General features: G+C 37.4%; 1 protein-coding gene across 4 annotated transcripts; it reads left to right on the top strand.

The window, feature by feature from the left end:
• Window positions 1–1,114: 1,114 nt before the first annotated feature.
• On the top strand, window positions 1,115–20,901 carry LOC116179802 (E3 ubiquitin-protein ligase RBBP6). Of its 4 annotated transcripts, XM_031499654.1 has the most exons (16): window positions 1,115–1,270; window positions 1,324–1,746; window positions 1,794–1,908; window positions 1,953–2,314; window positions 4,511–4,634; window positions 4,683–4,817; window positions 4,863–4,983; window positions 5,033–5,126; window positions 5,180–5,348; window positions 9,541–9,665; window positions 9,719–9,871; window positions 9,923–10,120; window positions 10,169–10,288; window positions 10,340–10,642; window positions 18,264–18,431; window positions 18,489–20,901. In XM_031499654.1, the coding sequence occupies exons 2-16, from the start codon at window positions 1,340–1,342 to the stop codon at window positions 20,725–20,727; spliced, it is 4,833 nt and encodes a 1,610-aa protein (XP_031355514.1). In that variant the 5' UTR covers window positions 1,115–1,270; window positions 1,324–1,339; the 3' UTR covers window positions 20,728–20,901. The 4 variants fall into 4 exon arrangements, with proteins under 4 accessions (XP_031355514.1, XP_031355513.1, XP_031355512.1 ...); XM_031499653.1 differs by having other exon boundaries at window positions 10,181–10,288; window positions 18,264–20,901; XM_031499652.1 differs by having other exon boundaries at window positions 18,264–20,901.
• The last annotated feature ends 1,104 nt before the right edge of the window (window positions 20,902–22,005 follow it).

Genomic DNA, 22,005 nt, shown 5'->3' with positions numbered 1-22,005 from the left:
AAGATATCACATGGGGCACATACGGGGAGTATGGAGGGTGGATCTGGGTAAGTCGATGTCATGCAGGTTTTGGTAAAAGACTTACGGAGAGGGAGGTGTAGGGAATTAGGAACTTAAGATTTTTTCTTATCAAAACTAATAAAAAGAGGAAGAACTAAATCCTGACATTTAAATGAGATTGAAGAACTAAATAAAGAAGTGTCACCGTTGTACTTGTCTGAAAAAGGTATCTTTTGAGGAGATTTTCTATCAACCCCTCACTTAAAGTGGCGGTACTGAGGTGGAAGATATGTCCAAAGTTTCAATGATGTTGAGATCATTACGGATTACAGATGCGCAAATCCGTACCATTCGTGTAATATAAGATTGGCGAAACTTTATAAGGAAATTCAGCCTTTGATGGCATTTTTATAAATTCTGAGTTTCGAGCACATAGGCCCTTTGTACTGCCCCCATGTGGTCTGCAACCAGCGCCACTCAAGTCACTCCACGCTTGAGGCAAACTTGAGGATACCTACAGAGGACGCTGCTCCGATCTTGGTCATGTTCGGCCAAGGACGGACGTTGCAGCGGGCTACCTTGCAATGGTGAGAGCGATTTTACCACCCCAGGTTACCTCGCCACGTCCACTATCTGAAAGCAGTCTTCCATTCGTGTCCCATATTAGGACTGATACGGGGACCGTCTCTGTCGATAGCGTATGGCGTGTCTGAGAGGTTTTCCGTATAGGTGCAAATCCTCTCTTTTGATGATTAGCTGTATAGAAATGCGGGTTTTTATAGGAATCTGTTTAGGTGCGATATAGAAGAGGGGTTATTCTACCGAAAGACCAAAGACATCCTCCTGGGCTTTTATTTTGTTTAGCTTTGTTGAACAGTTTGCCCAGTTCTGCTTTCCAAGCTCCTGGGTGTTTCCTTCTAAGACATTTTTATATAAGAGCATATTTCGTGGGCTTTGAATTTCAAAAGAAATCAGACTTGCTATCTTACGCACCAATTGATCCGATTTACTTCATAACTTTCGAAAAAAGCGTAAGCAGCTCAATGCGGTCCTGTATTCAATTTGTTTACTCTCGCAATGTTGGTAGCACTTAATAGATTTCATTTCGGATGCCTGGATGGCAGCCATATTGGAAATCTGTTTACATAAAATCATATATATAAGAGAAAAATGCGATTAACATTTCCCCATTTATTATTTAATTAATATTTATCAATTAATGCGTAAAGTTTTCACTGTAGAAGCAGGGAGTTTTCGGAGGACGCTGACGGTACGTATTAAGAAAAACAGCATGTGTACCTCAAATTAAAAGTTCATTTGTAGAACCCAGGTTAAAAAAATGTCTGTTCATTACAAATTCAAATCCGCACTTGAATATGATACAGTCACCTTCGATGGCTTGCACATCTCCGTACGCGACCTTAAAAATTCCATTATGCAACAAAAGCGAATTGGGAAGAATACGGATTTCGATCTACAAGTCACCAATGCGCAGACCAAGGAGATATACGATAACGACGAGACCTTAATTCCCAAAAATACGTCTCTGCTGATCGCCAGAATTCCCTCGGTTCAAGTTAAACCGAAAACGTGGGAAGGGTATGGGGGAAATTCGAGTCCGGTCCCCAAAACCGACGATGGGGGACCCGCATCGAAAGCTGTCGATTTGTCTAGTTTGGACGCCTCTGAAGAAGATAAAATCAAGGCGATGATGTCTCAAAGTACGCAAGATTACGATCCTAGCAAGTAAGTTTACAAGAATAATAGTCGTGGAGGTAACTTTCGTTTGTTAGCTATTTGAAAATACGAGGTGCTAATCAAGTTGGTCCGGTCCCACCTACCTATCGCTGCTACAAATGCCACCAGGGTGGTCATTGGATTAGGGATTGTCCACTTAGTCAAGGAAGCGTAAGTTAATTGCACTTTTATACTGGACGTTAACGTCTTTTTAGGAACCAATGGAAATCAAGAAAAGTACCGGGATTCCTCGCAGTTTCATGGTGCCGGTCGAAGGTCCTCAAGTTCCCGGTGCCATGATGACGCCAAACGGTTCGTTCGCCGTACCCGTCTTAGACCATCAGGCTTATACTGAGAAACCACAACCCGCCCCTCCCGAGGAAAAGAAACCAGAAATTCCGGAAGATTTGTTGTGTTCTCTTTGTTCAGACTTATTAACGGACGCCGTTATGATACCGTGTTGCGGGGATTCGTATTGCGACGAGTGCATTCGAAGCTGCTTGCTAGAGTCCGAGGATCACGAGTGTCCCGCTTGTCACGAACGGGATATTTCACCCGGAACTCTAATACCGAATAGGTAATGTATATTTTTCAGGAGTGTAATAAAAAAATTTGATTTGTGAAGATTGTTTCGTTGTGACTTTGTGGGCTCTTCCTGATTTTTTTTTAATTACATACAGAGTGTTCTCTCAAAGATATCTGATATTTAATTGCAAAACAGGTGACTAAAGTGCACAGAAAGTTTGAGAAATGTATGGGCTGAGGTAATAAAGGCAATCTAATGTATGTTGTGTGTGCATTTATTATGCATCTCCAATATTCTGCGCTACTCGCTTCAAACCAGTGGATGGTGTGTTGAAGGTCAATCACTACCACTCTGAGAGGCCTAGTTCTAAAAGTGGATCAGCACGTTTTTGTCTGCTACTGTTTCTATAGGTACCTCAGATTATCAAGACTTTCCTGTATACATGCAGTACTTCTTCAGATCTTCATTACTGAGTTATAAATTTTTAAGATCTGCACCATGGATTTTTCTACATTTTCGTGAATGTTTTAGGTTTTTGTGAAGTTTTTGAACCACCATTATTTTTTTCGAATTTTTAAGTGAGAAATTGCTGGAAATTATTTTGCAGTGTGTAAAATGACCACTAGGAGCGCAACAGTCATAATCAAATATAAAATTTTAATTTTTTCCGGGTTTTATCTAACAAAGTGGCATCAAGGGTAGCTGAGTTTTAATCCTTTTTTGTTATACTTTTTTTCCTATTTTGTGAAATAAAATGGTGGGGGGAAATCAAATGTTTTTTAAAAATAAATATTGCTTTTTCAAGTTTGGCGTAACCGATATTAGCAAACATCATTAGTTGGCCTACCAACAGTCATTACAGAGCATTAACTAAAATTGATCTATAAACTATATTAAATGAGATAATGTTAGGTGTAATATAATAAAGATAAAAATTGCTTTTTTTTGCATGGCCACCTCGTTATTATGTAAATTACATATAACTTATTTAAGATTAGAATATAAAAACCACGAAAACCATGGTATTTTGAAAAATATCAGAGATAGGCATAGGCCATTATTATCAAAAGTTGAAGGTTTTTGGAAGAACTAAAAGATGACAGAAAAATATACAGGGTGTTACATTTAAAAAAATGAGATTTTTTAATATGAAGTTTGGATCTACAAAAAAACACCCTGTAAGCTATTTTTTTAATGTTTCATAGTAGATGTATATATTTGACTTTTACTTAATCCAGGATGAAAGATATAAAACCTGGAATCAAAATGCCCAATTTTTCTTACAAATCGAATTATCTTTAAACCACTAGTTTTTCGGATATTAATCATATAATAAAAAAGACGTACAATTACGCGTAGAATTCAAAAATGCATTCAAATACAGGGGATTCTATTTAAAAAAATGTACCATTTTGGCGCCCTAGTTTGTGGGCGTACCATGTATCATTCCCAATATTTTTAAAATGTGGAGAATATTCAACCATATCATAATCTATTGAAAAATCTTATCTTCAAGGCATTAAGTTACTCCACGCAATCGTTGACTCACCCTGTACAATACTAACGACTTGTCCAATGGACCAAAGCATTAACTTTTTGGATGGCCCTAATCCCGAGTAGGGTGACCATATATTTTAAGCATGAATGCTGTACAGCAAATAATAAAACAGTTTTTTTTATGATGCCATTTATTTTTAAAGATATTTCTCAGTTGAATGAACTTTTTTCAATAACGCTTGATTATCTTTAATTTTTGACAAAAAGTCCTCGCCAGACTGTCCTAAGTTACACCAGTAGAGGAGTACACAAGACTAGTCTAGACTCTAGTTGGTCTCAACCTCAACGAAAACACGTTTTTCGAAAAATCACTGGCGCAGCATTATAACGCATCACATGCTCTAGGACCTAGGTGGGTGAGGTACGGTGAGAACTTACCGAGTGACGACTGCCGAGTCGCGCGAATCGATTGCTTTCCACACTGTGCGGAAGCCCGGAATGGCAAAGCCGAGTTGCAAATTTAATAAACGGAGCAATATGCATACTCCTTATTTTACATTGAACGATATAATGCTGTACATTTGGCTGTACATCACTCGACGCTGTACAGATTGTCAAAATTCCGTACAATACAGCAAAATTCCGTACATATGGTCACCCTAATCCCGAGTTTCCCTATCTTAGTTTACTTCCCTATGCATCCAACCATCATTAATGAAGCAAATGCCTATTATATTGATTCCTTTTTAGATATCTACGGAATTCGGTTGCAAATTTTAAGAGCACGACTGGCTATGTGAAGAGGTTAGTCAGTAAATTACCTCAAACTCCCATAAAAGCCCATCCGGATATAATACCAGAGCCAACTTTCAATGTAAGTGTTCCATTCCTCGCAAAGAGCCTCCTCTTACTTTTCCATTAGGTCACCGGATTGAAAGAAGCTACTCCTCCACCTGTGTCCAAAGTGAATGCGGAAGAGAAAACTGTTATAAGAGAGGCAGACTCAACCGAAACCCCTAAGACTACTGTCGAGCCAAAGAAGGAAGAATCTGCAGAGGTAAATGTTTTGTATAGTTAATGGCATTAATTCTTATTCCTGTAGGATGCCGATTTAAAGGAGACGGAAAAATCAGCGGCTGTCATTGAAGGACCCCCAGGTGTTTCTCCACATCGTGATAAGTCGCCCAAGGCGCAGAGAATTACAAACGTGACAGTGTCCAGACGTAAGACATTTCTTTTGAAGATAAACATTCAGTGTAATCAATTTTGTAGATCATCGACCTCATCCGAAAATGAATTCAAATGAGCGTTCCCCGCGGAGACCTCATCATGTCAAGAGATCGCCCACCTACATACAGGACGCAATGTATGTCTTCTGACGCACATTAGTTGCGAACTACTTTATTTCTCTTGCTCTAGGTCTCGTGTTGAGGATAGACCCGGAACTCCTACCGTCGACGAACCGGGTGTAGGCGGTACCACGACTATTTGTTCGAATACAGTTTATCATTCGGCCCCACCTTTGTATAGCGCTGTGCCGCCCAGTAATATGAATCCTATAATGGCAATGCAGGCACCTAATATGCAGGTAGGTTATTGAAGAGGAAAATGTAGTGCAATTCCCGTGGTTAATTTTGGGCCTTACCTATACATAGTACATTTGGTTTATAATGCATTCATAATTGCTATTGTTATAGCAATAGCATAATCGAAGGTCGGTAGATTAGGGTGTCATTGCAATTATTTATTAATTTCCCAACAATCTGAATGGGTACTAGAATTGTGGCTACCTAAAGATGCATAGGAGGGTTAACCAGAAAGTAACCCTTGGTTAACCATAGCGTGAGAAGTACTGGTGGCAACGCTGCCATTTGAAATCTGTGTGTGCAGTGCATCTAATTGTGCAAGACAGAGTATGTACATTTACAACACCTCATAACCCGCTCTAATGGAAAATCTTGCCAATTTTTTTTTAAATGCAAAACTGTTTATAATAATAATAATAATATATATATTTGCCCAACAGTACAACCAATTATAGAGCAAAATAATCAAACATACAGAAATATCCTATTTTATCATTAAACATAAGTCGTATAGACAACAACAAAAAAAGTTAGAAATGATGACAATGTTACTTTTGTGGAACATGGTATGACTTGTATACAGGGTGATTCCTATAGTACCTGCCACCGTTTGGGAGCGTGTAGGTGGTGCGTAGGGGAGTATTTTGATATAGGACACTTGGGGTCGGAATCTAAATAAGGGATTGCCAGAGCCAAAATTTACCTTCTGGAATTTCGCGCCTGTAGGTAGGCAACCCAACCGGCCGGCGGTGCACACGGAGCGATCTCAGGCGGCGATGTGTGGCTGACATTTGATCAGAATTTTGTTTAAACCCACGAAATCCCGTCTGCAACGACGCGTATCAAGTGAATAAACACTATGGCAATAGTATAATAATAGTTGGCTAGATGTAGGAAGTGCAATGAGAACAACGGTGGCCACGTTGAACACTTGTAAACGTTATTGCTTTTGACTGTCGTTTTCCCTCCTTCCCTCCCATGTCGCTTCCTCGCGCTAACTCGCTCTGCATCGCTCCGCGCAAAACGTCGGTCGGTTGGGTTGCCTACATACAGGCGTGAAATTCCAGAAGATAAATTTGGTTCTGGCGCCCTTATTTTGGATTTCCGACCCCAAGTGTCCTATATGAAAAGACTTCCCCTAGGCACCCCCTATACGCTCCCAAACGGTGGCAGGTACTATAGGAATCACCCTGTATATAGGATGTTCATAAATATGATGTAAATATAGAATGGGCTAATTCTTTGACTGAGTTCATATATACATAGTCCCCCAAACGCTTCGTTACCAATCTACAGGGTGTTATAATTTCACAATTACATATGCAAACAAAAGATACAATTTCAAATGTGAAATATCACAACTATTAAAACAAAAGGTTCTCCAAAAAAAAGCCAGGACCTTGTGGAACATTTTAAAAATTTTACGTTCATTTGCCTAGCTAACTACAGAAAGTTGATTTTTAGGTTTTTTCTAGGGTTTTTTTTGTTGATAACGGTTGCACATTCGAAAGAAGTCAGAGACCAGTTAAAAAGTTGAAAAAAAACAAGAAAATCAACTTCTTATTTTACAATCTACCAGTGGCGCACGGATAGAAAATTGAATGACACCCTGTAGATTGGTAACGAAGCGTTTGCCAATCTATGTTTATGACTTTTAGTCATAAACTAAGCCACTTCCATATTTCATCATATTGAGGAATGCCCTGTATAATACAATTTTTGTATCTGTATAGGTAATTTCTATTTCAGAATAGAGGTTACTTTCTGGATAATCCTCGTAGCTCTTTACTACTTGAAAGTTTCTGTTTTACATCGCTTGTAATAGTGACAGTTGAGGTTGCTCTCTCTTTTAATCATGAATAAGGAAATAGAACATGGTGTTTTTTATTGTTTTGGACACATAAAAAGGATAACTGGTTCACTGAAGTTTTTCAATGAAGCTACTAGGTAGTGCAAGAACCAAATGCAGATTTTTGTTCAGCATCTAAAATGCTTAGTTGCAATATTTTCAATTACAAGTACAAAAGTAGTCAGATGTAACCTAATTTTTTTTTAATGGAACACCCTGTAATCTAAACAGGCATATTAAATTATCTTTTCAAAAATATAGCAAAGATGTGATTCAATGAAATTTAAAAAAAAGATCGTAAAAAATAAAAAAAAGTTTAAATGATTAAAAAAAGTTTCTTGAATTTTTTTCAGTTAATATTCAATTTTTGGAATTTCTTTAATATTATATTTGTGAAAAAAAATTTAATATGCTATCTTTTTAGATTAAAATATACAGGTTATTTTGAAAATTGTAGATTATGCAACAATCATTACAAGGAAACTGTTGTAATAAACACATTTCTGAGAACACAAAAAAGTTATAGGCTTTTATTTAAATTTGAAAAAGGTAACTTTTGCCTATAATTCAAAAGCAGGAGTGTAGGCCCCATTGGTGTTCAACTTCGAGTGTATCTCAAGAAAATACATCGAGACTGCAAGGTTAATTTTTTCTATCACTTGTAATTTAAGAGTTATCCCATACTAACAACCAAATTTGGCCACCCTGTATAGGGTGTACAGGCTAAAAAAATGCATTTAAAATATTTGAAAAATTGTTAAAATAACAGAGATATCACGGAAAAACTAAAAATGTCAAATTTCGTTTTCATTTTCCGTAGCTTAAGTGTCCCGTTAGCACCTTCTGTGGGCACTTTTTTTTTGGAGAATCTGAATCTGTTATCAAAATTTCCATAACACACCAGATGTAGATGCTACTACTTTCTAATTTCTTATGGGCGCCATATTGGATTTTTACGGGATTAGGTAGAGGATAAAAAAAGAAATTCATTTGAATGCATTGTCATCATAGCCATATTTATTCAGCAAGATCTAGTTACCCATGGATATTTTGTTGACAAATGTATGTTATAGTTATTTACATAAAAGTCAGGAAAATGATACATTACTGGCGAGGAAAGATTGATTTAATTTCCAGGTGACGAGTTTTGTATTAAATTTTACCCAAAATCTTATTTTAATATAAAATTTCAATTTTTATATAGAACATTTGATTAATGTCAATCAGGGGTCATAATAGACATTTATCAATGTCACAGATGCGGCCGGTAAAGTGATGGTGTGGCCAGTAAAGTGACAAGTGGCAGGAAACCGCCTCTGTCATGGAATAGTATAATTCAGTCCGAAAAGCAGGCTTTTTCCGTGCGTACGTGACAAATTCCCGTGTGAGGCGTAGCCGAACGCGGGAAGTCATGCAAGCACGGAAAAAGCATTTCTGGACGTGTAATGAACGATATTTTTTATTATACTTCTTTTAAATCGATAACATAAAAAACAACAAACTCGCTAACATTTTTATTTTGTAACAGTTATAGAAAATGCGTTTTCATGGTTACTCTCAAATCATTTTCAAAATTAGTTTCCTTCCCTGTAAATTTGTATTTTAAAGCAATATTTTGGGTATTTATATTCAGCGCACGGAAAGAAACAAAGGGACCGGGAAAAGTTTTTCCGTGCGCTAGCCTGGAAAAGGATAGATACCATTATTTCTAATACAGGTGTAAATAAGGTGATTTCAATGAAGTATAATAAAAACTCAAATTTCCTGACAGAAAGTAGGCATGAAAATTAAGGTTTGAGGAAGATGTTGGGTAAAAAATATGATAGTACCCAATTGTGCAAGACAGAGTACGTATAGTCTATTATGGAACGTAGTATGGTTATCACTTCTGCAATCCACTCTGAAACTTCAAAAAAGATCAAGTGCTTCATTAAATTAAAAAAAGATTCCAAAAAATTCAAAAATTAATCTTAAAATCTTTTTTGAATCAATATTAAATTTTTTGAATTTCTTTAATGCTATATTTTAATTTCATTTGCTATCTTTTTAGACATATACTTACAGAGTGTTCCATTTAAAAATGAGGTTAGGTCTGATAATTTTTTTACTTGATCCCGTACACGTTTTTGAAAACTGCATATTATGCAACAATCATTACGTAATAAACAATGAAGTTATAGGCTTTTATCTAAAAGCGGAAAGATGCAACTTAAACATAGACTTTTATTTCAAACCAAATTGAACGTTTTCATCTTACACATTTGTAGTCACGCCCAACTACCTACACCTAATGAATCATGTTAAGCAGCTGCGAAACCTAAGCTGTATGTTGTCCACATTTTCAGAGACCGCCTCCGATAATGGCAGGTGCCTACCCTGGACCAATTCCTCCAACGTATCCACCTCCAGGCCCAGGACCACTGCCAAACTACAGATTGCCGCCCCCAGGAGCCCCTCCATATATGCCAGGGTAAATTAGTCATCACGCTAACACCATTTGTTTTACACATCAACTTTTCTTAGTGGTTACACCGCACCACCGCGACCAGTTTTTGATTGCACCAGACCCCCATTGCAAGGACATGCGAGTTACCCAGTTTACCCACCCGGTCCCAGACCGTCGCGAAATCGCGATTATCCGCGTGATGTATCAAGGCGCGGGCGAACTCCGACAAGGTACGCAATGGCCCTCGTTTCCGAACGCAAATTTCAGTTTTTTTGTCATAGAATTATCGATGACCCCTTGGAGGCTTTCAATCGAATGCTGCGCGAGAAAGACGAACGAGTGCGACGAGCCAAACAGCGCAAGGCTCGCAGCTACAGCCGCAGTTCGAGCAGGAGTTTCAGCCCTTCGCCGCGGCGCTTGCGCAGTCGGTCGCCGCGCAGGAGGTCACGCAGCCGTTCGCGATCGTTCTCGCTGAGCAGGTTAGTTTTCTTGGATCATGTAACTAACTTTGCCAAAATGTATTATAGATCACGTTCCAGATCATTTTCTCCTAGTCCTCGAACATCACCTCCTAGACATTTTTCACCAAAGCGTTCGCCACATAGGGGACCGCATCGCTATCGTTCACCCGTCAGATCCCCACCACGGTACGATCCAACATTTTACCGTCGGATGTATGAAATAATTTGTTTCTTTAGATACCGGTTCAAAGACACTGCAATCTCTGAACGCGAACGCGGTCGTGATCGTGATTTGGACAGAGAGCGTGATCGAGATAAGGAGTTCAGGGATAGAGATACAAACTACAACAGAGACAGAGAGCGCGACTTCAGAGAAAGAGATCATCGCGATTATGGTTATGGGGGCTATGATCGAGATCGGCAGAGAGGTAGACAGCAATGGAACCAGTCACTTCAAAGGAAAGACTATGTGCCGCCCGATAATTACTATCACGCTCAGGAGATGGCAGCTCAACCGCCACCATTTGTACAATCCAACAGGTATTTTTTGCTCAGTTATATTTTGAATATGTTTTATTATTGTCCTGGTAGCTTTAAGGAAGTGCTGGTGAAAATTATCGCGAGCATTTTCACCAGTAGTTGCTTAATTATTTTAATAAGGACGAATCAAGTGACGAAACAATCGGTAAACACAATATTGCAGTGCAATAAACTATTGTGACGGTTACCTTTCGTGTGATGTCCTACCAATTAACGTGATCTGTAGTCTAGTCGTTTATCTTCCTATTTTAACATCGATCTTGTTATTATTATTTTTTTTATATGTAATGATAAGCGGACTCCCTTGCTTGTTATTTATGTGTTCAGCTGTTTGCTTATCATTATGTTCTGCTGGTTTTATAAATTTGTTTTAATTGTGTATTTGAGTACAAAATGACTGTGATCAATTGTTAATATACACATGTTTATTATATATTTTTAAAATTTTAAACTATGTATTATATTTGTAACTTTTGCAATCTGGATATTTATTGATAATGGAAGTGTTTCATTATTATCAAAGAACTTTTGTTAATTTGTGTTACTCCTCTCGTATTGTTTTTTCTCAAGCTTGGAATCCTAAGTGAAATCTACAGTTTGTGTTTGAAAGGTAAGGTACTGAACGAATCAAACATAACTTTATTACTATTTACTGTCACAAAATTCATTGCACAACTTTTTCAAGGTTTTCTTTGCGAGTGGAAGCTGTTTTTCATTCCCATCAGGGTTTAAAGAAGAGGAAAAATTGTGATAATACTTATATCTCGAATCTTATTTTTGTGATCCAAGCGCCACCATCTTGGAATTTTTTCTACTTAAATTCGTTTTTGTAAAAAAACCTGAAAAACTAATTACAGCATTGTTTCTCAAACTTTTTTGTCAAAAGCATTTAAAACTAGTTGTCAGGTATACTCCTGACTTGACTTTCCGACTACTTTTAATACTCATTGCAATTATCTTTGGCCATAGTATAATATTTAGAAAATGGCCTTGAACCCGACGGAAAAAGTGTACAAGCCTTTTTTATAAACCTCATCAAGCACATTTTTTTTGTAATTGATATTTTTCACTCTGATGCTTACTTTTAGAGAAATTCATTTTTCTCAAAATAAAATAAATAGTTTAATTTTTCAATTCAAAACTTCTCAAAAACAAAGGAACTTTTTTGTCGAGTTTTTTAAGCCATTTTGGCCCGTGTATGCGAATAAATTAAAAAAATTTTTTCAAGCCGTTATGACTCAAAATTTTGACACCCTCAACAACCTTGAAGATGGTTACGGATCAAAACCAAAATAGGACGTTTTCGATTCCTCATGCCACCCTATATGCACCCCAAATATAAGTTATAAGATTGAGAAAGTCTGATGTAATGCAATACCAGCATATGATTGATTAATGAATTATGAACCATAGAAATAAATAAAATAGAAATTAAAAAACAGAATTGTAATAAAAAACGAATATTCATTTTTTATAAGTCTTTTAATTCCTTTTTTAATTTATGTAATTTTAAGGTTTTTAAGTAAATTTTTAAAAATTTCGCGGCACCCTTATGAGGTGCGGGTGCCACGGCACCCACTTAGAGAACCACTGCTCTACAGTAACAAAAAAAAAAGTATTACAGTGGATGAAACCCACGAATTTATAATTTATAAGTTGGTGATGAAACCACTTTTACTACAACCGTGTAATAATAGCAAAAAGAACTGTCTAGCGAGTAATCTTTGTTTGCAAGTAATTAAGTTTAAAGGTGGTGTGGGGTGTAGGTTAAATGGGGCCTGTTTGTAGTAAAAAAACGAATTTACAATTTTTTAAAAATCTTTGAAATGGCTTTTTTTTTGGAGAATCTGAATCTGTTACTAGAATTTCACATTAGATATAGAGCTACAGGATACTACTTTCTTGTTTCTTATGGACGCTATATTGGTATTTTACTGAACCAGATTAAGAGGTTTTTGAGGTTTTTTTTTTCAATTTATATTTCTTTTAGTAACCATTACGCAATCTCTGTATTTCTCGTGCAAGTTCGCTGTAGTTGGTTTTTATTTCTTAGTTCTTTATTCTACCGCTAGAGCTCATGAAGATTCATTATTTTACATTTGTTCCCTACCCTTCTTAACTCTTGCTTGCGCACTCCCTGTACTGAAACATAGCATAAACACATTTAAAATATGTGATATAAATATTATGCATAGAGCATGAAAAAATAAAAAAAAAAGGTGTTGCACTATATACTTTTATGTACACAAATTTACAACAACAATTTCAAAATCAAATGTTTTACATTCATTTCTCGATAGAACATCTCATTCCGTACAAATAGAAATACGAAAGTAAGTAATTCACAGCTTCTTTACGAATTTGAACCATACTGTACGTGCTTCTGCAAAGGGTTTAAGATAACTGCATGGAACTGATCAAAGAAATTGCTGGAGAAAATGTTACATGTATATAAAGACAAATAAAGGCAATCTCCACTAGAAATATTTTCAGATCTATCAAAAGAATGTGCTTGATAAGCATTGAACACATTGGAGTTAAGCAATTCAAGGTCACAAGCATTATGGGTCCCGTGTTGTTCGTAACTTATGTAAATGGCTCTTATTAATTGGCCAACGGACCTCCTTTAAGAATAATTAAATATGCTGACATTTAGGCATCAAGAGATGGAGAGATGGAGGGTGCAGATATTCTTGTACTGGGTTAATCACTATATTTTAATTTTCTAAATATGATGTAAATAGGGGCTAATTTTATGATTGAAAGTTCATATATATCAACGCAAACGCATTGTTGTCGCTCTACTGGGTGTTATAGTTCTGCCATATGCTGCATAATTTTAACCTTTGATTTATAAAGATATGCAAACACAAGGTACAATTTTCAATACCAACTGGTGAAACTAATAAAAACAACGTAAGTATTATCTAAGAAAGCCAGGGCCTACTGGACCATTTTAAAAACTATACTTTCATTGAGCTATCTACGGAAAACGGAATTTGTTTTATTTTAAAAAAATATAGAACTTCAAAATTGTTTGTATTGAAGAATTCGGAAATTTCTGTATTTTAACAAAATATTATACTTTATCTCTATACTTAAGAGTAGTATGAGAAAAGATCTTGAACTCAATTGTGTCATCCTGCACCCTTACCAAACGGTATGCATTATTCCACTTTTCACCCCTAGTGGGGATAAGTGTGAGATTGTAGTGCTTTCTAATGCACATTTTAAAAAATTGTCTCACTTCAGTTTAGCCCCTCCATTACCTTCTGGAAGGGCTGAATATTGCAACCACTTTGTGGCAATTGATGAGTGAGCGGATGCGTAGTCTTTTTCATTCTCCCTGTTTTTACAATTTTTCCGATTTTTCAAGTTGTTCTCATTTTTAAAACTTTGATTTTTTCACAGTTTTTGAATTGGTACTTTTGATGTCTTAAGAATTTAGAGCCTGCAGCTTAATCAGATTTTTAAGAAGTTTCAGAACCTTCAGATTCTCCAGTTACGATTTCAATTTCTGCATATCCAGTATACAGGGTGTAGAAACGGTTTACGCATCATAAGGGTTTCAATGGTAATTACCTTATATTGAAATATTTTCTTCCCTGTTTCTGATACAAAAAAAAATGTAGTGTCATGTAACAAATAGTTTGTTGTACAAGAAATGGTACAAGAATTTGCGTTTGTGACAGTTTCTTGTACCAGAATTGTGAATTTCAGCAATGTGCATATGACAAATGACCAGTGTTTACCGTCCACCGTCAGAATCTATAATTTACATCACAGTAGTGGGTGTAGTTAATTTTTCGTTTGTGTGTTAAATAAAATTTCATTCACGGTATATTTTGGAGGTGTGTTCGCTTTTTCAGAGATTACAATATAAAAAGTAAGTAAAAAATTTTATGTGTTGGTGACTGGATGCTATTTAAGCTCTCTAATATTCGATCTGAAATTAATAATGGTTTGATGTGGTCTTTGTGTATGTTTGACGCTGTGACAACTTTTTTTCTAATTTCAGAAACGATATACCAAAGTTTATAATAGTGTAGGTTAAATGGGGACAAAATTACCCTTTTTTGTGGCTAAAAAACGCATTTAAATTTTTTTAAAAATCTTTAAAAAATACTGAAAAACTGAAATTGTCAAATTTCCGTTTGATTTTCCTTAGTTTAAACGGTCAAAAATGATCTGTACCATTTAGCACCTTTTATGGACACTTTTCTTCTGAGAATTTGAATCTGTTATTAGAATTCCCATAACACGCTAGATGTAGAGGCCTTATAGGCTACTATTTTCTTATTTGCTATGGACGCCATATTGGATTTTTACAGAGTGAGATAGAGGACAAAAAAATTCATTTCATTGTATTGCTATTATAGCCATTGATTAAGCAATATCTTGTTACCCGTGGGTGTTTTGTAGAACAGTTGAGTTTGAAATTTTTCTGTAAATTTATCTAAAAGTCTAGTCTGCTACGTTATTATTTTTCTTTTTTGTCCTCTATTTCATTTCGTAAAAATCAAATGTGGTGTCCATAAGAAATAAGAAAGTAGTGGTCTGTAGCTTCATTCTCTGAAAAATTCCACCGTTTAAGCTGGGAAAAAAGAAAATAAAATTTGACATACGTTTTTCAGTGATGTCTCAATTATTTTCAAAAATTTCTCCAAAATTTCCCATTTAACCAACACTATCTCTCACCATTACGAATTTGAACCACTGATGTATATTAGAATAGTTTTTATGGAGCTTTATCCTCTTTGTGTTGGATTAATTAGGTTTTCACAAGATTTGAGAAGTATTATGACGATTTTTCTGTTATTTTCTACTGGAAATGCAGGTTTCACTCCAATGGTATACCGACTGTGTACTGTTTTATGGTTAACTTTTGATGTTAAAGTGTAACAACCTTTGGTAAGGATTTCTAATTACCAAAGTAATGATGTGAGATGGAAGGCACGGGCTTGTATACCTGAAATTTATTCGGAAACCTACCTTAATCACACCACTTAACATAGCGCAAGTCACCGGGGAGATTGTGGAATATCCTCCAGCAGAAAGGAAAATTCTCTAATAATACAATTTTCCTTTGCTGCTGTGTATGACATCCCGGTGCTACGTTCCCCTGCAGAATGTTAACTCCTGAGTATTCTCGTGATAATTTAAAGATCAGATATTGTTTTTTTTAATCAATTTTTTCTTGTCACAGTAACAAATCAATTTTTGGTACTCGTTTCTTTGCCAGAAGTCATCACTAGGATGGAGGTCTTTCAGACCACACCCTTTTTAAAGTATACGCAAAGATTTTAATTTTCTTATAAGCAAATTCTAAAAACTGAAGTAATAAGCAATATTTTCAAATAATAACAGTGAATCAACTGATCCTGGGCATTTTTTTTGTTAAATCCGGTGTGCCCCCACTACAATGATTCCGCGTGAGTCATATAATACGGTTTGCTTATTAGTAGGTTCAGTAAGAATCGCTAAAGGCGCGTACTGACTTGAATGTGCATGCGCTGAGTCGCGACGAACGAACTGGTATGCGTGCGAATGGAAAAAGATATCGTTTTTTAAAACTAATTTCAGCGAATGCATGTTTTGTGTTTCAGTCTGTTCCGACCATTCGTGCGGTTCATTTCTAAATATGGCGGAAGTAATTATCGCGGGAGCTGCTTATGTAGTAATTCACACTTTACTTAAAAAAAAATAAACGAGACAAGCGGCCTAAACGATTTTGGATGCAGCAGATCTTCAGTCCCACGCATCAATTTTTAAATTTTTTGAATAATGGGAGGGGTGCTTTGCATTCCATAACACCGGATTATCTTCGTAGAGATCGATTAGCTGAAGGCATTCGTCATTACTCCACTCCATTTTGTCAATTACTACTTAAACCATGCACGCGTTCGTACGGGCAAGAACTGACTAAAATGACGTCCAAATTGAGCACGCACGCATGATATATTTCCTTTGAGCGGTGACAAAAACCGACAGCCGATGGCTCGGGTTATGTGCATTCGCCACCGCTCGCGAGAAGATAAACATGTGCTGAGTCGTTGCGAATGCCACGTCCAGATCTGAACGTGCATGTGCGTGCGTCGTGACTCAGCGCATGCACATTCAGGTCAGTACGCGCCTTAAGACAACTATGGCCAGTATTAATGAGCTTAGAATATCTTAACTGTAGCAAGGTAGGTAATAAACATAGTCTGTTGTCAGCTTGACGACTTGTCCTAATTTTAGAAATGAAGTTGAACAAAATCACTGGAGAGAGGGACATTAGATATGTTTGACAGGAACCATACATGCTATTGGTTTAAATAGTTAATTTTGTATTTTGTGAACTTAAAAGTTATTAACGTGGATCAAATATGTTGATATTGCTGCCGCCATGGAATCAATTCAAATGATTTTTCAAAATCTTGTCACAGGTTTCCTTAGTTACGGATTTGTTTTACCTAATTGATTTATTATTACATTTTTATTTGTATCTGTTTTGTACAAGCTGAATAAACCACTCGTGTAGTTTGTTGAGCTTCCCCACGTAATTTTTTTTTGTAAATTGTAGGTATATATAAAACAAGAAGACTTCGTACTGTGATAATTACACGATTGTGAGGTAGGTAGATGATATAAACTGTTAAGCGTGTAGATTTTATGTAATGAAAATAAAGATGATTCGCAAAATTGTTGCTTTTCTTTTGTTCAGAATGAGTTGGTGAATGAATTTGAGGGGCACTATGAATTTCAATCTAGACAAGTGGCTATAAGCCGCCGCACTCGCGCGATCGGTCAACGCGTATTTTTTACTCGTGGCCTTCGACCACCAATATTTAATACAGCTATACTTCTACTAAAAACGTGTTTGCGCATGCGTGAGTCAATTTTTTAAATGTGTGATCAAATCGATTTTTTACGCATCGGATTCATCTACAGCTAATATTTTTTTGAAAATTTTGAGATGCGTCTGGGCGTCATCTACCTTAAAAATCAACAACACATTAAATAAAACAGCAACAATTTCTATGAGAACAGAGTGTTTATAACTCAAACTTTTAGACAAATGGACGGACGGACGATTACGCAGGTATAAGAAACATGACAATTATTATTGACCTCCCTGTAGAAGCTGCAAGATTTCCAGTATTGGGATAATCATTATTAGCTGCCAAACTGTGACTCAATCGTCGAATTTCCTCAAATTACAATTCTACTGAATGTAGCTCCATTCTTCTGAGTGCAGTGGCTTGTACACCCCTTCTTTGGCTGTTCGCGAGTGCCATAGATCTCAACGGCAATGCGCCCGGTGTACCCTGAATGACTGTGTTTGCATGCAATACTTTCGACACAAGTTACCGAAGAAATTGATGGAAAGAAGTCCATTCCAATGCAGTGTACATACGTTCCAGGATAATGAAGAAGGGATGTAGTCTTCTTAAGGCTAATAGGTAGAATTTGTGGAGTGAGAAGACTTCGTGTCTTTGTAAATATTGCAATGAAATATTTCTGGTTATGAAAGTCTTCTCATTCTTCATACTTAAAGATTTCCAATTTAAAACCTCAAGTGTTTACTCCACAAGCTGCGTTTAGTTTAACAATATTTATACTGTCTTGTTCTGTTTAGGTACCCACCGCGTGATGTGTATCCGCCACATCACATACCGCCACTGCAACATCCACCAGTTCCGCATGCACCAGCTCAACATCTTCCACCGCCCATTCGAAGGTACGACGATGTTGCACCGCCTGGTACCGAACAACCTCCTATACCTGGATTAGAAAACACACCTAGGTTTGATGACCGTTATTCGTATGATCAGAATAATCGTGACACAGCTGATAACTTTAGCCCCACGCATTCTATTAAGGACAAGGAGAGTGAAAGACGCGATCATAGAGATGAGGCGAACGTAGAACGCAAACATGACGCCAGATCGCCAGATCGAAACCGGTACGCGTCACCGAGGAGACCATCGAAGGACCGAGAGCATCGGTCGCCGGAAAAGCACAAGCATCGCCGACGCGACGACTCTTTCGATATAGAGAAGCGAGAATTCGAGCGTGTTCATGAAAGAAAACGCGACGTGTCCGACGACGAAAGAACTAAGAAAAACAAGGATAAGAAAAGAAAGAAGGAAAAACGCGAGAAGAAGGAGGAGGAGAGAAAGAAACGCAAAGAGAAAAAAGAGAAACGAGAACATGACAAGCAAAGAAGGGCGGCGGAGGAGAAGGAAAAATCGGAGAGAAAGAGTAAATCTTCCGACAGAAAGGAGGAAGTCGAAGGTCAATCACACGAGAATAACGATAGCGAACGGCCTAAGCACAGTGAGAAAATTGAAAAACGGCGTGTATCCGAGGACGCAAGCGACGACAAAGATTTCGTCGATGAAATTAGAGAACGCAACAAGAAAGCTCAGGCCGAAAGTAAACGTGAATCGAACACTTCTGAGAGGGATTACCCGCCCGATACAGATAGGTTCGACGTATCTCCAAAAACGGAAGATAATCACGATTTGTACGGGGATCTGTTATCAGAAGACATTGACAATAGCGTTATTGAGAATTACGGTAAATTGAAGGAAGAATCATTGAAAGACGAGGAAACATCCGAGGGCGTCGACAAAACATCACAAAATGACGACGGTCGCGATGAAGGCGAGTTGTCTTACGATGACGACTCTGAAAAGGACATATTAGAGTTGCACACCAATGAAGCAGATCTAAAAACTGACATGGACATTAAAAATGAGATGCTGGCGCACCTCCCTGAAAGGTCGAAGTGGGAGGTCGAGGACGAACTATTTCCACCCGGTAGCTCGGGTTACGGCAGAGGCGATGGCAAATTGGACCGATTGGACAAATCGGGAAAAGTCACAAACGAAGTACTGAAACGCGCCGAGAACGCGATCTTCGCGAAGGCGATTAACGCGATTCGACCTATCGAGATTAAAAAAATTAGTTTGGACCGTGCCAAATTGTATTCGGGCGAGCGAGATCGCGACAAAAAGTCCGACGACCTGAGGGAGGGCGCCCGAAATTATCACGTTATCATTACGGAAACGGGAGGTTTCGACGATGACGTAGTCCCGGTCGAACCGGTGGAGGTAACGAAACCGAGGTTATCAGTTAAGGAAAGGCTAGGATGTAAAGTGGACGATTTGGACAGGATCGTCAAAGTCGAGAAGCCCTACGATCGTAATCGATCGCGCAGCCTTTCGCCTCTCAGCAGGCGCGCCGGCGAATTAAACAGAAATTTGGGCCAGGGCGAGAGGCGGATCGAAATTGACGATCGAAAGAGGTACGATTCGAGAGGTGATAAAGGGCGTGATCGCCATCATCGGTCGTTTCGGGGCGATCGCGAAACTAGACCGTCTATTAGAAGAGATATAAAGCGCGATTCGTACAGAGAAAGGGACTATCGGAAGATTGATAGAAGGGTGGATCGAAGGGAGCCTATCCGAGCGCGTAGTCGTGGACGAGTACGAGAAAAATCCCGCGATTTGGACGAGAAAAGAAATCGCGACCGGAAGAAGTCGTCCAGATCGCGTAGTCCTTCTGATAAAGATAAACGTAAAAGAAGGGATAGGAAAGAAAAGAAAAAAGAGAAGGTTAATAAACGACACAGGAAGGATGAAGAAGAAAAAGAAACCGTTAAAGGCAGTAAAAATGAGGACGAGAAGGTCACAAAAGCAAAATCTACCACAGATAAGCGAAAACCTACGCTAGACGAGTCCAACTTTGAACCGGACTATGATCTCGAAAGCGAGTCTGAGAAGGACGATGGCACTAAAAAGGAGGAAAAAGTTAAACAAAAGAGAACAAGCTCGCCGCCTGCTGAGGAGGAGGTCTCGAAAAAGAAAACTAAAGTAGAAGAGAGTTCATCATCTGAATCGAGCGACTCCAGTTCAGATGAAGAAAGGCGAAAGAAAAAACACAGAAAGCACAAGAAGAAAAGGAGTCGAAAAGATAGCAGTTCGAGTAGCGAATCCGAGTCTGAAAGCGAGTCAAGTGATGAAGATAAAGATAAAAAGAAGAGAAAGCATAAGAAGAAACTGAAGAAAAAGAAGAAGGCGAAACATAAGAATTAATTAGCCAGTGACTACCTATAATTAATTAAAAACTGGCTTACTCTGTGTTAAATTTAGGGTTAAACATAGGCTATATAAGCATTTAATTTGTATATACACTATGATATCTTACATGGAGTAGATATGGATGTAATAATTACAATAAATAAATAAAACGCCAGAAATATTGGTTAATTTGTTGATTAATTAGGTACAGGTTCAGTATAGCAAAGAATTTTAAACGGTAAAAGTTCACTTATTTATTCAAGAGATTGAAGCTCATAGGCCTGCATGGGGTGGTAAAAGTACACCAACTTTATGTTTCTCCTTTTCAAAACGCCATAGCCCTTTGCTACCAGTTCGTTTTAATTTCGCTATCATTGTAAAATATAAATCCCAATGTCAATATTTTCTTCCCTATTAAATTTAGAATTAAATTTTGGAATAAATTGCAAAGAGGTATACATAGTACTCATATAAATATGTTTTTGACAATCTTAAATTCTTTATTGCTAATAATATACACTACAAAAAATTTTAACGATATCAAAATAACCGTTTTGCTGAAAAAAAAGTTGGTTTTTAACTTGTGACTTTAAACTATTGCAAATCCATTTGGGGAAGTTTTCCACGAAGGTCATTTGAACTGCACAGTGCTCACGTTCTTGTTTGTGGACGGATTTCAGAAATTTGAAGAGAAAAGTTGCATATTATAAATGGAAAATGAATGCACGTCAAAAAATTGATTACTTACATGGCGTTCACGATTGTTTTAAACACGCGCATAAGGCCAATTAGTTTGGGTTCAGTGGGTTCAGGTCCTTTAAGATATAATGCAGCATATTCAACAAGGTTGGGCCACCGTGTAAAAACACAGAAAGCGCTATAAACGTTTGCTACACGAGTACTATTTGCAATTTTCTGAGCGATTTGGATCTAAAAGATACATGTGAAGGTGAAGATTGCTTCTGTACGTCAAAAGTTATAGGTAAAAAATTGCAATGAAATAACTTTTGATACTGGTGGTTGAATCTGGTGGGTTATTTACAAATAAACACAGATGATTTATTTGTTGGCCCTTTTAGAAATGTGTGTGGATACGTTATTCTCGTTCATTTTCATTTTATCACCTTTTGCGATAAAAAGTGTTATTATCAGGCGAATTGTAATTAACGCACGCGTTTTTTCGCTGATAACAGAATGCTGGTCTGTTACGAAGGATTGTAGGTACGTTTCATATGGAGAAGTGGGGGTTTGATGCGTTCCGTCGTCGCTGATGACATTTTGGAATATATTTGG

This window comes from Photinus pyralis, unplaced genomic scaffold, assembly GCF_008802855.1.
Source record: "Photinus pyralis isolate 1611_PpyrPB1 unplaced genomic scaffold, Ppyr1.3 Ppyr1.4_LG8, whole genome shotgun sequence".
NCBI classification, from domain to species: domain Eukaryota; kingdom Metazoa; phylum Arthropoda; class Insecta; order Coleoptera; family Lampyridae; genus Photinus; species Photinus pyralis.
This window is presented reverse-complemented; position numbering and strand designations above follow the sequence as displayed.

Coding starts and splice junctions, on each gene's coding strand:
- LOC116179802 (XM_031499652.1), top strand. CDS start 1,340: ATGTCTGTTCATTACAAATTCAAATCCGCACTTGAATATGATACAGTC. Junction 1,747..1,793: donor CAAGATTACGATCCTAGCAA/GTAAGTTTACAA, acceptor TTCGTTTGTTAG/CTATTTGAAAATACGAGGTG. Junction 10,121..10,168: donor CGATCGTTCTCGCTGAGCAG/GTTAGTTTTCTT, acceptor AATGTATTATAG/ATCACGTTCCAGATCATTTT.